This window comes from Myodes glareolus, chromosome 6 (assembly GCF_982192425.1).
Source record: "Myodes glareolus chromosome 6, mMyoGla1.1, whole genome shotgun sequence".
In the NCBI taxonomy this organism is placed as follows: domain Eukaryota; kingdom Metazoa; phylum Chordata; class Mammalia; order Rodentia; family Cricetidae; genus Myodes; species Myodes glareolus.
The window spans coordinates 24,525,157-24,541,325 of record NC_142031.1 but is presented as its reverse complement, the minus strand read 5'-3'; the positions used below and the strand labels follow the sequence as shown (position 1 = coordinate 24,541,325).

The following is a 16,169-nucleotide window of genomic DNA, read 5'->3' as shown; positions in this document are numbered from 1 at the left end:
TTCAGCTGCCGGGGCTCTGGAAAGCGCTCTCCATACCTGTAGTGCGCGGTGATGCTCCGGCGGACTGACTTTGTGTGTGCTCGTGTATGGTCTTAGCTCCCACAGCTCTGCTTGGTCTTGCTGACCCAGCTGCCCTGATCCCGTGCTTTGGAACTCACCCGTGTGCTCTGGCCACCCTTCCTGACCCGAGAGTGTCCCACAGGGCAGTGCATTTAAAGAGGAAGAAGTCAGGCCTCCACGCACACGAAGGGCAGGAGGTCACAGGACTGGATATCACCTACTCATACAACTTCTCATGTTTTTCAAGATTTGTTTTATTTTTATATTTTATATGGATGAATGTTTGCCTGCCTGTATGGAAAGTGCATCACAGAAGAGCCTGGCATCCTTGGAGGACAGAAGACGATATCTGGTCCTCTGGAGCTGGGCTTCCCGAAGGCTATGAACCTTTGGTGTGTTCTAGGAATGGAGCCCCTATCCTCGGCAAAACAGCAAGTGCTCGTAACCACTGAGCCATCTCCCCAGACTCATGGCTTTATACCCCCCCCCCCCCCCAATTGCCTGTCTCTTCTCTCCACGACAAGAGCTGGCTGTCAGCGAAATCGCACATGCTCCTGGGAGCCAGAAGTTTATCTCATGGTACGAGACACGGTACTAACAGAACTGATTTTCTGGCCCCCCCGCTGTGTTTGTGCATGAGTTGCCCTCCTAGTGCTCGCTCTGCCCGCCCCCTCTGGTCGCTCACTGCTGACAAATACTCCACCAACACACGGGCCTCTCTGTGGTCTCCACAGGCCCAAGGCAGCAGCTGAGGCTAGTAAGTCTGTTAAAATTATGAACCCGCCCTCTAATTTTAATGAGCTCAGCAGTTGCCAAACTTTCCAGTATTAGAATCCTATAGGGGACTTTTTGCTACACAGCACTCCAGGTGCACTCTTTCCTCAGCAGACGGGGGCCAGACACTTGCATTTCTAGCAGGTTCCTAAATAATACTGACCCCGAGGGTCTGTGGATCACATTCTGAGAACCATGAATCAACTGATTTCTAGCCAGTCTGTGCATTCAATCCGCACTGGGCAGAGGTGTGTTTTGTGTTAGGTCAGACGTGCCCACAGCTGTGCTGTGGATTTCTGATCAGAAACCCCAGCTCTGAGTCCTGTGTAGCAGGGATTTGAAATTCTAGTGCTTGGAAGACAAAGGGTTCTAGGCCAGCATGTGCTACACAGTGGCAGCCTTTCTCTAAACCAACTGCTATTGTTTCCTTTCTGTTGCTGTAATAAAAGACTCTGACTAAAAGCAACTTAGAGGGGAAGGGCTGATTTGCCTTATACTCTCAGGTCCCAGTCCATCCCCGAGGGAACTCAAGTGGGAACTTGGAGCAGAAACCATGGAGGAGCTTTGCTTGCTGACTGCGCTCCCAGTGTTTAATGAGCATTCTTACACAATCCAGGATCACCTGCCCAAGGAACGGTGACATCCACAGTGGGCTGGGTCCTCCCACATCAATTAACAATCAAGACATACCCTCAGGCCAAGCTGATCTGGGCAACCCTCAGCCCAGGCCTTCCTCTCAGAGGACCCTAGGATGTGTCTTCCAGGGACTCAAGCACAGATCTTATCGTGCGGCCCACACCATTGGCAGTGAACTCTGGGCTGCATTCGCAAGTCTTTTTGCTACAGTGGACTCTGATCTTCCAGGAGATACAAGCACACATGGGCAGCTTTTGTCTCTGACCCGAAGCTCGGAGCATGTTGCTCAATCACGATTTCTGGAAAGTATGAGCGTGTGCTCCTCTAAAGGAGAAGGTGCAGGAAGCACTTCCTCTTTCTTTCAACATCCTTGCTCTCAAGTAAATACTTGGCACTTAATGCTGCAAGACTTGCTTCTGGCCTCTCAATCCTCTGGTGTAATATTTTGGGGGTGAGGTGGTACTTAAGATATTCAAAGTCTCTCCTTACGTGAGAGCAGCCTGAGACAGTGACGTGTGGTGGGAAATCTCACAGCATCTAGAGTGGACAGAGGACTAACTGGCGCTTTTCCAGATGCCACTGAGACACATTCTGTGTCTGTTCCTCAGCTTCCATGTCCACTCACTGCCCTGGGAGTAGATATTTCGCTTCTCAGCTCTGGGTTCCAAACTGACTTCCCGGACAGTGCTATAGTGATCTGACAAACTCAACACTGCCGACACAATCCGTGTCGTCACAACACAGATCCATCCGGTGTGTTTGTTCACATGCGACAGGCATAGGTCCATCCCGTGTGTGTTTGTTTATGTGCTATAGGCACAATAGTTCTTTTTTTTTATTGTAAAACTGAGAAATTGTACTAGCTTGAAAGAGATGACTTTCAGAGGCCAAGAGAAATGAACAGTTATTTTAGTTTTGTGTGTGTGGTAATGGTGACAGAACTCATGGAATGAAATACGCGACAAATCTATTTAGTGCCCCTGAGGGGAAAAGGTCAACTGACTGGTGGTGAGTTGGGCAGGAAACACAAAATTTACACACAAATGCACACCTCATCTGCTTTCTTGCTCCCATTTACATGTGTGCAATCAAGAAGAGACAGTGATTCTGAGTGTGTGCTCTTTTCTTTATGGAGAATTGTATACAACACTGTGAGACAGGGGTGTGTCCTGGCTATAACCACAAGGTGAGGCAGGGATGTGTCCTGACTATATGAATCAAGGACTGAATGAAGAAGAAGCCTTCAGCGTGTGGCAAAGATGCTTAGACAGAGGTGAAAGAAGTGGGATGCTGGGAGAGCCAGGGGCAAAGAAGCCCAATGAGGCTTCATGGGAGACCTTGAAGGTCATGCCAGGGAGAGGACAGTGGGGTTCTAGAGAGAAGATAGCAGAGAGAAGACAGTGAGCTCTTAAGATCTCTTTTGCTATACATGGGCCACGGGCATGTGAAGGTACAACGGTGGAACAGGGTGGCTCTTGAGCCTCATGAGAAGCACATATATATGTTAATATATGTATATACATATGTGTATTTTTCTGAGACAGGTTTTCTCTGTGTAGCAGCTCTGGCTGTCCTAGAACTTGCTTTGTAGACCAGACTGGCCTTGAACTCACGGAGATCCACCTGCTTTTGCCTCCTTAGTTCAGGCATTCACCACCATGCCTGGTGATTTTTTTGAATGGAGCGAGTAATCAGGCAATCTAACAGCAGGCTTTCCATCTCAGACAGAGCTGAGGGAACATCAAGACAGTGAGCCCCGGCCATCATGTCCTTCCTCCTGGCTGTCTCTGCTCTAAGGGGCACCACTATGTCACCTTAGTGCTCACAGCCACAATGTGTGTGCCCACTCTTTATATACCAGATCAAAGATATATATATTTTCTGTAGTATTTTTTTTAATCACACTTTGTAGGGCCCCGGTCTACCCTTGTTCCTGGGGTGCATCTTGAGGACAGTTTCTGGTCAGCCAGCTAAAACATCCTGCTTGTTCCTGGGCTCCCTCTGCCTCGCTTGGTGATTAGCTGTAGGGCATTGTTTCATCTTTGGTATGGTAATTTCCCACCTGCCTGGGCGGAAATCCTTGTGCAGCTGCTAGATATATAAGGATTTCCCCAAAGTTGAATAAATGGCATTCGGCTGATCTCCTTTTGAATGACCCAGGTCTCTTGTGTGTTCTTTCAATCTCCAGGCCCTTGCCCGACTTGCGGTCGGTACAGTGGTGTGTGAACTGTACTGAGGGGGTAACACAGAATCGGGTGTTACAATACTTTGTGGTACCCAGGGTCAACAAGATGGCCCAGTGGATAAAGGTACTTGTGGACAAGCCTGATGACCTGAATTTGATCTCCAGGACATACATTTAAAAATATAATAAAAGCTAAAGCATTAAAGATACTGAAAAGAATGAAAATTTTATTGAGTTTAGTGTTTTTTAATTTTTAAGATTTATATGTATGTCTGCATACCTGCTTGTCTGTATGTACATTACATGTGTGCAGTACCTGAGGAGACCAGAAGAGGGTGTTGGATTCCTTTGAATTGGCACTAGAAAAGTAACCTCAAGGACTCTAATACTAGAGAGGGGAGGGGTGCTTGCCTTTTACACTCTAGCCTTTTGTTCTCACCCCTAAGTCTTAAGATAAGCATTTCCATCAAAATCAGGAAGCCATAGGCAAGTGGGAACTCGTTATGAAAGACCAAGACAGACAAATCAACCATCCTTCCCACAAATCAACTGGCTGAGTTTAACACAAACCTCAGGTCTGACTGTGAAGTGATTGCTGCTGGCCCAGCACAGCCTCAATCTACAGCTTTCACATCCCACAAGCTGAGCAAAGGCTCAGGCAAGGCGTTTGGAAGGAAGTACAACACCTCTTCAAAGAGACAAGATCTTTTTAAAGAGATAAAACCTTCTGAGTTTCTTTTTCCATTTGGAACTCCAACCTGAAACGGTTTTGTGCCTCTTATCTGCCTGAGGCTGGGATTGTTTAAGAGGCCACATTTATCGATATCTAAAGTGACAGGCACAGTTGGAATGCTAACAGCAGTGGATAAGGTCCAAGTGACTGACTTGGTGATTTGGCAGATTGGTCCGGGCACCGTGGCCACAGTGTGATGTCAGGGTCACTGTGGAACTCTGGGAAGTGGCACAGTAACATAAACCCATGAGCTCATAAGCCCTGGCTTGGAGGAGGAGCATCTCTGACCTCTGCCCGGACTATAGGCCAGCTGTTTCCAGTTGCCAGCAGGGTCAGTGGAGTCTGAGCAAGGCCACAGAGGTCAGTATGTTGATGATGCTGTGGTATTTTTGAGCTAGGAGACTCTGAGGCAGACTCCAGGGAGAGAGGGCAGAGGCCCCCCTCACAGTCCCGGATTCTGCATTTTGAGTTGTTTCAACCTCCTCTGGGATTGTATGTCTACATCATTTCTGGTGGAATACCAGTGTCCTTGGTGTGAGCATGGGAAGGCATTGGGGATTGTGGACAAAAAAGGCCAAAGAAGATCCAGGGTCAGTTTATTTGGGGATTCACCACACACACCATTCTAATAAAGCCCCGAGGGAGCCTGCCATGAAGACGGTCTTCAGCCTAGTTCAATGGCATCTTTTAAGCTATTGCCTAAACTCCTCCTGATTTGAGGTGTGCCGTTTTGATCCGGAGGGACGTTACTGTCCATTGGATGCAGTTTGGAAGAGCTGTTCCTGATCCTCAGGTAGTTTTGATAATGCAGCTTGATCTGAGAGCCCCAAACCAGGGAGTCTCCAGAGGGACTCAGAAGAGGCAGACTGTAAGGAGACCAATGGGAAACAGCACAGTTCCCAGTTCCTGGTTATTTAATGGGGATTTGAGGTTAAAGAATTTCCCCAGCCCTTCAACTGACAGCGGAAGTCGAGGCTTTGGCAATGTGTCTCCAGTGACAGCCGAACTCTTTCCCCTGTACCTGTAGGCACAGGAGAAGGGTGGGTGGGTGGATTTCAAGGTAAGCAATGATGTGGGCTCAGGTGGAGGAGGGAAGCTGGCAGGAGAAGGTGGAGATGCAGAGGGGAGGGCAGGGATGCAGAGGAGAGTAGGGATACAGAGCGGAGGGCAGGGATGCATAGTGAAAACTAATTTCCTAAGTAGTGGAGTGAGAAGATCCAGAAGGATGGTGTAGGCTGGAGAGCGATCAGGGAACACACACACCTGTCCGAGCCCACAATGCTGGATGAGTTACTGTCTGCTTCCACTGGGTTTTGATCACAGAAACCACTAGCAAGCTCCTTGGTGATGCTGGGAGTGGGTGTCTGATCCTACAATTCAGTGCTATGACAGGGATGGAGGGCAGTATCTGAAGACTTTATTCTTGTTTCAGTTTAAGGCATATCAAGTTCTAATTGGTCACCAGAGATGTCCAACAGGTCAATGTGTTAAAAAGTCCCTGGGATTCAAGAAAATGAATCAAATGTGACCTTTAAAAAACTACCAGAAAACTGCTCACAAGGTCCCTTGGAAGCCAGAGAACAGAGCGCTTCTACAGAGCGCGTGATGAATGAGCCCGCCCAGCCCTGATCCAACAACTCAAATACAGTCCTTATTCTTACCTGGGCTCAAATGTAAGGGTTCATCTATCTAAAGGACCTAAAGGGAAGCTGGTGTGACTAGCGTGACTGAGAAGAGCTGCAAGTGTAGACTGTTTGTCTTTGAATGTGGGAAGAACCACAATAAGATTCTCTTTTTTTCGTATTTTTATGAGTACGGCTCAGTGATTTATATACTTTCACCATTGTGCAAGTCATTTCAGATTTTTTTTAAACTCGGTGTGTGTGTGTGTGTGTGTGTGTGTGTGTGTGTGTGTGTGTAAAGATAAGAGGAAAACTTGTGGGGTCAGTTATCTCCTGCCATGTGGCCATGTGGGCCCTGGGTATGGAACCACGGAGTCAGACTTGATAGTAATTACCTTTACCAAATGAGCCATGACACTAGCCCCTGAGTTTACCTTGCATAATATGACGAGATCTCTCTGCTTAGATTCCTGATACATCGCTGACCCATCGTGATGGTCAATAGTTGCTGTCAGTCTGAATAGACTTAAGAGTCCCCTAGGAGACACTCTTCCGGGTGTGTTTCTTTCAGAAGGAGTTTAACTGAAGAGGGAAGAGCTACATGTATGGGGGCTATACCATCCCAGGGCTGGGATCTCAGGACGAATAAAGCAGGGAAAGGGAGAAGCCGAGTTGAGCATTCATCTCTCTCTGCTTCCTGACAGGGAATGTCATGTGACAGCTGCCCACGTCAGGCAGTCACGGGCCATGGCGACTGAATCCTCAGACCAGGAGCCAAGATCATCCCGATAGACCTTGTATTCCGTAAGCCGCTTCCTGTCGGGTGTTTTGTTACAGTAACAGGAAAGTTACTAACTCACTCCCCATAAAATGAACATCACATCTAGGTTAAAGAAACTGATGTATCTTTTGTTATATGACATTTGGTAAACATAACCATGGCCTATAACATACGAGTAGGTTATGATAACACAAACCCTCAAGAAGTCACCACCCAATACAGTTCCTTTGGACTGTGGGTGAGCTCTTTCCCCCAAGGTGAGTTAGCTTTTTATAGCACAGTTTGGAAAATAGACAACTTAGGTACTGGGCACTGTTCTCCAGTTCGGAGTGACTCTGTGGCTGCCTTCCTCTTCACCCTGGTTGGGTTCAGTGGGAGAAATGGACGTGAGTAAACCCTGGAAAGACTAACAGTGTGGCCTGAGAGGAGAGAACAGGGGATACTGCTGCAGAAATCGAGGTGCAGCAGGAAATGCGTGCTCCCGATGGGACAACCATCAGTGGCGTATGTTCTGAAGACAGAGAACTGATGACAGCAGAGAAAGAAAATCTAAAAACCAGAAAATCCCAGCAAGAGGCAAGAGGATGATCACAGTGGTCGTGGTAGGGAGAAACACAGGGGCAGGTGATGACTCAGTCTGTAAAGCATGAACAAGACTCGAGTTCAATCCCCAGAGCCTATGCTTAAAACAAAACAAAACAAAACAAAAGATGAGATGTGTACTTATGATCCCAGTGCTGGGGAGGCAGGGACAAGACGACCTCGCTGGCCAGCCAACCTACCCTAATTGCTGAGTTCTGGGCCAAGGAGGGACCCTGTCCCCAAGGAGAGAGATGACATAACTGATGGCAACACCCAAGGTTGACTTTGGCCTCCACGTGCACATGTACACACATGCACATGTACCTGCATACTCATGTGCATGTACCTGCATAGACATGCAAACACGGTAGGTAGAAAATATAGCCAGGTATTCTCAGGATAGGGTGCTCCTGGAGGCTGCCCTGCCTCCACTTGGATGCTCCAGGAACTTTGAGGTTTGGCTAAGTAATGTGCTATGCTCTGGAGACCCGCAGGCTTAGTTTCCAACAGTTGCAGCTGGAAGGTGAAGGCGAGAGCTGAGGTTGGAGGAGGGCTGGGTTAGGAAACGCCTACACAAGTCACCTTGCGGAAGGGACTGAAGAGCCGTGAGAACTTGAGGTGGGCTGGTTATGGTGATGATCTGGGGGCTTTTTGGAGACAGCTGTATTAGTTACTCTTCTTATCATTGTGAGCAAATACCTGACAAGAGGTAATATGTGTGTGTGAGTATGTGTGAAAGTGTGTATGTGTGTGTGAGAGTGTGTATATGTGTTAGTGTGTATGTGTGTATGGGTATGTGTGTCAGTGTATGTGTATGTGAATGAATATGAGTGTGTGTGAGAGTGTGTATATGTGAGTGTGTGTGTTTATTTTGGCTCACAATTTAAGAAGGAATACAGTCCATGATAGTGAGGAAGTCATGGCAGCAGGAATGTGCGGCACTGGTCACATTGTGCAATCAAAAAGCAGAGAGTGGAGAGGAGGATGGGCCAGGTTAACAAACCTCAAACCCCATTCCTAGTGATCTACTTCCTCCACTGAGGCTCCACCTCCTAATGAGTCCATGACTTTTCAAAACCAGTGCCATCAGCTGGAGACCAAATGTTCAGACACACAAGCCTAAGGGGGACATGGGAGGCTGGTGCAGGCTTCAGTCTGGGCAGTTGGAGCTACTGGGGACAAGCAGGGGACAAGCAGGTCCAAGGATGCGATGACTTTGGATGTTCTGAGAGAGGAGCCTGCAAATGTGACGCCTGGTGGTTCCCTGTAATGGGGTGTGGTTCCTTGTAATGGGGCGTGGCTGGGTTGTTTACAGCCACACCAGGAATAGGGGACCACATGAAGTAGTCAGTCACTGAATTTAGTGACACTGTCTGGGGATAAGATGAGGAGAGGAGGGTTGGAGAGAACCTGGAGAAAAAGACACAGGATACAGGTGAAAGTGAGCAGAGATACTGGAGGTATGAGCAGAAACGGGGAACATGGTGCCTACTCAGCAAGGGACACATGTGGGAGCTGGGAGGGGTGCTGGGGCAGTAAATTCACCAGCACTGGCCAGTTGGGATGGAGGTCACATATGCATTGTTTGTGTTTTCAGAAAGAGAATTTAAGGGCCTGATGTTTGGTCCCAGTTTGTGTCCCTGCCTTGGGTAAGTAGAGAGTAAAAGGTTAAGACTGATCTGTCTAGCGAGGAGACCTTGCAGGTTATTGGACACTGTGAATCTCATCCCAGAGAGATGCCTCCTGTGCCCACCCTGTAAGCCCTTCACGGTTCCAACTGTTTCCTTACCATGGATATACAGCTCAGTTATGGGGTCCAAGTGACATTCCCACACTTGGAGGAAGGGCAGGAAGAATGATAGAGGGAGGTTCGGGGACCATGGCTCACAAAGACACCATCTGTTAGTTAGAGGACTGTGGAGTGCAGTCTCTCAGGGTGGAGAAGCTTTCCAGAAACCTCTGAATGGGTCTCTGTGGGGAGGCCCTCTTTCTTGCATGGTGGTGACACTCCCATTCCGGAAACACATGACTTCATCCAGCCCCAGCCAGGAACCCCAAAGTGAGTGGTCAACACAGAGTTTGGAGGGCACTTGAAACACTGGGGTGCAGGTCAAGGGTCAGCAACAAGGGGCGGAGCAGTCAACAGCATCACAAACAGAATGCCTTGTCTGTCTGTCTCCAGGATCTTTCCTCACCCAGGAACCCTCAGCCTTACAAAGGAGACCACATGAAGACAACGCTGGCTGCCTTCCCAGGCAATGGGGACTTAAACCAGATAAATTCGTTTAAAATTATTTTGAAAATTGCAAAACAATCCTGCCTTGGATGACACTGCTTCCTGTCATGAAAAGTTTATTTTGGGAGACATTTATTACCGATATAAACCTAGCATCATATGAAGTATCAATAGATCCCAACTCCAGCAACATGCTTTCGAATAATGAACACCCCCAGCATCGGCTGCATGCTTTTCCAGTGCCAAACACATATGCTTTAATCTTTGCCTTCTACACGTGTGTACTCAATGGCTTTGCCATTGGTGGTCTTGCCCCTGCCCATCCTGACAACTCACACTACTCCTTGGTCCAAGCGACCAAGCCTGATTTATGCTGATTTTGTCAGTAAAAAAAAAAAAAAAAAAAAAAGGAAGCAAGATTTATCTCCTACTGTTGCAGTTCCTGGTCTCCCCCTGATCCCCACTGATGAACCTGGGGTTTTCAGGTGACCCTTGCCTGTTATGGCCTGAAGTTGGCTCACTTACCACTGTGCAGCAGAGAGGCCAGAACCACCAGAGCAGCGCCAGGGCCAGCAGCAGGAAGAGAATCAGCAGGGCAATTGCCAGGATGGAGCCATCTGACTGTGGGTGAAGAGAGGGTGGTCAGTGACAGGTGGGACACTTGGGGTCTCCCCTTCCACCCCCTCCCCACATAATGATGGTAAATTTGAGGCCTAGATAAGTTCATAGTGCAATGCAGACCTGAGTCAGACTATACCCATCATTCAGGGTCAAGGCTCCATAAATCCTCTCTTTGGCTGATTTTCGAGAGAAATAGATTTGATGTTTCAGAGAGCCTCTGATCTTTATTTTGGGATCATTCTGAATGATCCATCTTACAGGTGCAGAGGTGGCTTTAGAGTGTGCCTTGTCTCTGGGTACAGTCAGATTTCAGTCCCCAAGGCCTGGGGTTCTGGCCACCGCCTGGGCTGTTTCAGAGCAACCCTACTTAGGATTCAGCCCCACACCCTACCCAGGAGTGTGTACAACAGCCTCTTGGGTGTGGGTGGAAAGTCTAGAACCACTGATGAGAGGCCGCATAGGAAAGGGGACAGGGCCACTTCTGCCAGCTGGCAGGGGAGGGTAGTGTGGCTGAGAGGCTGGCAGTCAGCTCATGTGACTGTGTATGCCGGGGGAGTCAGGCAGACGAGGTCAGTTTTAACCACCTCTACACTCTCCCAGATCATCCTGCAGAAGGACACGGTTGCGGGGCCTGAGGAGTAGCGAATGTAAGTTCCACTTGTAATCAGCTGTCATCTTCTGAGACTGCTGATTCAGGAAGCACCTGGGATTATGAGTCTAGGTCCTTCCCTGCCAGCTACACAAGGCCACAGCTTCCTGGGGGCATGGGGCACCGCTGTGCACATCAAAAGCTGCGTGAGTGAAACTGGTAGCCCCACCTTTGGCCTAAGAAAACCATCAGGTATATTTGCTTAAGTTATAATAATACAAAGGGTGGCTGTACAAATCCTTAATGTAAAGTTAGCAAGCTGTCAGCTACTATGCTGGAACATGCTACCAAATAACACTTAAACAAGAGAGACATTTCCTGGACACTCGAGTCAAGAGCGAGGGACAGGAAGATTGTCTCTGCCAATCACTAACAATTTCACCAGTAGCTTTTTGTTTGTTTTGAGACAGGGTCTCATGTGGCTCAGGCTGACCTTGAACTCCTGATCATTTTGCCTCCATCTCCCGAATGCTGAAGAGCTAAGATTACAGGTGTCTGCCCTACACTGGGCATTTTCACTGACAGCTCATTGGTATGTACTAAAATGTTAAAGTATCTTCACTGGTAGGGTGATTGAGTTCTTTCTGAAATCTATATTTTCTCTTGCTTTAAAAAATTTTTCATTAATGAGAAATGTCCTGAGAGGCTTCTTTAGAATATTTGTGTGGAGGTCTCCTCTGGGACATGAGCACAGGGAAGATTATTCCGTCAGTGATCTGTGCGATGCGCAGAAAGGCTCAGGAGGATGGAGGCTTGCGACCTGGCCGAATCACCACCATGGTCTTCAGGGAGACCATTTACGGTGCTCCCAGGCTCTGAAGGCTGTCACCCTCCCACAGCTACCCAGGAGGGCGGCTGGGTGGCCTGTCTAGGGTGACCCCACAAGCTAATGGCAGAGCCAGGATATGAGTCACTCCCACTCCGAGAGCTCAGTAGGACTCTGGAAGAGGTTTAAAGGCAACTCTCATTCCCTGGAACTCTCTGGAATGTCTTTGACCAAAAAGCCAGGGAACGAAACACCCTTGGCTCCAGCCAAGAAGCCAAGGTTTGGGAATGTGGGATTGCCCTCAAGGGAGCTAGGCCTCAGGCTCAGGTGCAGGGCTGGGCAGTCAGAGTGTGGGGTGGGGGAAAGCAAGGGTCCAACAGTAGACAAGGTCACGGCAGGAGGGCCCATTGGACGCATGTATGGAAGTCTGGAAGTCTGGAACAAAGCGTATTGTTAGCAGTGTTGATGAGAAGTCACGTGTTAGTTAAGGGCAAGTCTTGGGGTCTGTCTCTGTATTCTAGGTGACAGAAAGAAGTGAGAAAGCCACTGCCTCTGTAGCAACTGACAACAGCAGGGGCACGGGACAGGAGTGGAGAGGCAAGGGGCAGGCCTTTCCATACAAACGATCACTTCAAACTCCGAGCTGGAACTTTCCTCTGTTTCCCCATAGCAACCAACACAGTGAACATTTCAGATCGTAAACCTGTCTGCACTTGGAATAATAAGTGGTTTGGTCACCAAGAGGCTTATAAAACTTCAGCCTCCATAAAGACTGCAGACTTCAGCTATTCACATTGTACATGTCACCCCCTCCCTTATTGTTTCTGCCTCAGATAAACTTAGGCAGGGGCTGAGATGCTGCACAGCACGCTTCTACACTCCCATGGAAGACGGGGGCAGTTTCTGTGAGCAGCAAGGGCAGAGGACTGCCCCGTGGCGGGTGAAGAAGCTTCTAAGACATCCAGAGTGGACACTGGTGGCTGGTTCTGCAGCAGCCCCTTAGGAGTCGTATTCCACCTAACTGTAGTGGAGGAGGAAGAGGGGGTTTAGCAAGGCACCCTCTCTGCAAGCCAAGGCCCAGGGTGGGGTGTTTAAACATTTTCCTGTGCCTTGGAGAAAGCTGCTGCCTAGGTTCCAAGTGTTTCTTGAAGTCATCGGTGCCACATTCATAAATGTCACTATCAAAGAAGAAAGAATGCCCTTTGTTCTCTAGAAACTGTTAGACCTGGAGCTAACAGTTCATCAGGAGCATACACAGCGAGTGTGCATTGTGTCTCTGCTCTGTGCTTAGTGGGCAGAGCTAAGGGGCATTGATTGAAGTACCTAGCCAGCCTCAGTGTGCTCAGTCTGTGGATCAATCTAAACCACAGTGCAGGAGGACACACCTACATACCTGACGCTGAACTAAACACACTCTCTCTTTGCACATTCTGACGGGATGATAATGATAATGGCAATAAGAATAACTAAGAACATAACTAATATTTATTAGGCACTTGTGTGCAGGAAGTGTCTTTATCCTTTCTGTGTACTAGGCTAGCACATTTCATTCTTATCAATAATCTGATGAACTCTAAACTTTATTTTTATACCCCCACCCTCCATAGTTAAATATACTGAGGCAAGGAGATCCAGAGAACCTTTGAAGACTTACAGAAAGGCCAGGGTTCTTGTTTGTTTTGTTTTGTTTTTACACAGAGGTGAAGTCTCACAGCCTCTCTGTAGCTCAGGCTGACTTAAACTTCCTCTTCATGCCTCAGCCTCATGAGCACTAGAGAAGCTAGAATTCAAGAGTGTGCAACCTGGCTCCCAGGTGTAAGCAGCTGGCCCTTGGCATTAGCGAGCTACCCTGTTCTGAGAAACAGTGCCTGGGAACCAGCGCTTCACACAGGAGGTGACTCGTGGGTGGGTAGCCACCCTGTAGGGACAAGGAGAGATGGGCACTCTTGCTCAGAGGCAAGCACGGAGTTTGCTCATGAAGTTGTCAGTGGGGATCCATGGAGAGGGGACTCAGCATGTGTCAGGTGGAAGCCAATTGGATTGGCTGTAAGAGGCCACTCAGGGCAAATGGAGGACTGTGGCGTCTATCCACACCCAAGGGGAACTCTGGGTAACTTTACCTTGGGGGTTCTGTGACCTCGTGGTCAAGTTTGTTTCCTTGGAAGCCAACATTGTTTATACTATAGAGTCACAGGGCAGGAGAAGTGTAGAGATCAGAGACCAAAGGGCAGGCTATGGCTCCCAGTCCATCAGGTTCTTATGGTGACTTTGGACAAGGTCACTCCCAAGGTGCTTGCCTTTTAATGAAAGTGTTCAGTGCTTATCTTACTGACTATGGCTGGCCAGCACCTTGTGCTTTCTAGATTCTCAGTGTGGGACTCTGCTGTGGAATAATCTTAATTAAACAAAAAGGGGGAAATGCTGTGGAATAATCCTCTTGTACACTATAAAGATTTGCCACTTGAATTGGTTTACTAAAATGCTGATCAGCCAGTAGCTAAGCAGGAAATATAGGTAGGGCACCCAAATTAAGGTTTATGGAAAGGAAAAGGGTGGAGTTAGGAGTTGCCAGCAGACACAGAAGGAGCAGGAAATGAATGTGCCATGCTAATAAAGATACTGCCATGTGGCAGAGTGTAAATAAGGAATATGGGTTAACTCAAAATGTAAGAGCTCGTTGGTAATAAACCTGAGCTATTGGTCAAGCATTTATAGCTTGTATTAAGCCTCTGTGTGGTAATTTGGGAAGTGGTTGCTGGATATTTTGGAATAGGCACTCAGAACAAGAAACTTCCATTTATAGGGCTCACTGCTTGAGGCTCAGAACTAGCTCAGTTGCTCTAACCTAGTCATTCCTTCTTCATCTTCATCAAGTCCCTAGAGGAAGATCTTTGTATCTCCATTCTTCCCCACATGCCAAGGTACAGACTCTGTCTGCGGCCAAGAGTTATCTAGAATGTTCTAGAATACACACCAGATTATACCCAGCCACTATAGAAGGTACTCTGTCTTGTGTTCTGTACCTTGCTCTAGGGCAGACTGCCCTGCCTCCTTGAAGTCTGACCTCTGACCTCCAATAGCCCTCAGTGTTCCCAGCTCACTCTTTCCCCTTTCTGTTTTAAATGACACCTGCTTCGGAAGGCTTCTTCCTGGCTGAGCATCCAGAAGACTCAAGGGCTACCACTGCACACAACCTGATTCTGGATCAGTGTGTGCTGGGCCTCTGCCCTGCCTGTCCATCAGGCCTATGTGGACACAGCCTGGGGTCTAGCCGGGCCATTTGGGCCAGTAACTGCTCTCAGGTAACTGTGTCTCCTAGGCCCTGTCTTGACTGGCTGTGTTAAGTCAGGCTATGCCCTCCTGTAAGTTATTACATATTGCGTATAACTGTACTTGTTAAAGAACGCCCTAGAAGACTCCATTTTACACATATCTACTGACCCCCTTTGAGGGAGGAGAAGGAACGCACCCTCTGGGTGTACCAGAAACTGCACCATCACTCAGGCACCACTGTCTGGCACAGACTGCTGCATGACATCTGCCTGGGCAGGGATAGAACCACCCTAGATGTTCACTGTGTCTGAACTGCGACTGTGTGGGCACACAGATGTATTAAAATTAAATCACATAAACCAGGATCACAAAGTTATTAGGTACATCAGACCAAGGAAAGGGTGTAACTCCTTCATCTGGACCCCGTAAAGTAATGAACACATAATACTTGGATGGTAAGACTCCACACCAACCTGTTATCTAATACCTGTTGAGTGCATCATGGACCAACAAGCAAAGACCTCCCTGGAGCTTCAGCTTGTCTGGGTGCCCTGTTGTTGACACTGCCTATGCGGCTGCCTGCCCATCCACCTGTTTACCCATCTGGTCCTGGACCTCAACCCACCATTTCCAGCTCTGGATGCTTCTCATTCTGAAAGACCAGGATAAATCCAGATCCCCTCCCCTAGCAGGAAGAGTAGAGCCAAAAATCTAGGTGGGCCAGTTCAGTGACTTTGTTCCAAGAACTGGCTGACCACAAAGTTAGATGATAATCTTGAAGAGCAATCTCGAGAAACGAAGAGTTACCCCCTTGTGATTATCGCTGGTATTTTCGGAATCTCCCAATGACGCCCTCGCTACCCCCTTTGGGTTGTGGTTTCTTCCCGTAAATACTCCTTCTCCCAGCTACTGGGGTGGAACGCCTCTACCCCTGCATGGGATATGAGTCTCAGCCCCAGCGCGCTGGTTCCTGTCAATAAACCTCATGGGATTACAGCAAGGACGGTCTCTCGTGAGTATTTTGGGGGTCATGTTATCCCGAGACTTGAATGAGAGTCTCTCAACTCTGGGGGTCTTTCAATTCAAGCTTTCCTCACAGCTGATGCCAGCAGCAGCCAAGTCCTGGCTGGCACTGACCCAGTTCTGTAACAAACTCTCCCACTCCTGGCACCTCCTGAACTCTGTAGTTATTGTGTAAACCACATATATGCATGTCGATATGTGGATTGCGTGCTGTGTGATAAGAGTTAA

At 48.3% G+C, this 16,169-nt stretch overlaps 1 protein-coding gene across 2 annotated transcripts in view; it reads right to left on the bottom strand.

Moving 5' to 3' along the window:
• The window catches only part of Antxr1 (ANTXR cell adhesion molecule 1), a 187,586-nt gene that overhangs the window by 60,448 nt on the left and 110,969 nt on the right, over positions 1-16,169 (bottom strand). For both annotated transcript variants that reach the window (XM_087907059.1, XM_087907058.1), the window contains exon 13: positions 10,135-10,230. In XM_087907059.1, the coding sequence (XP_087763185.1) occupies positions 10,135-10,230 (96 nt within the window). The remainder of the gene's footprint in view (positions 1-10,134; positions 10,231-16,169) is intronic.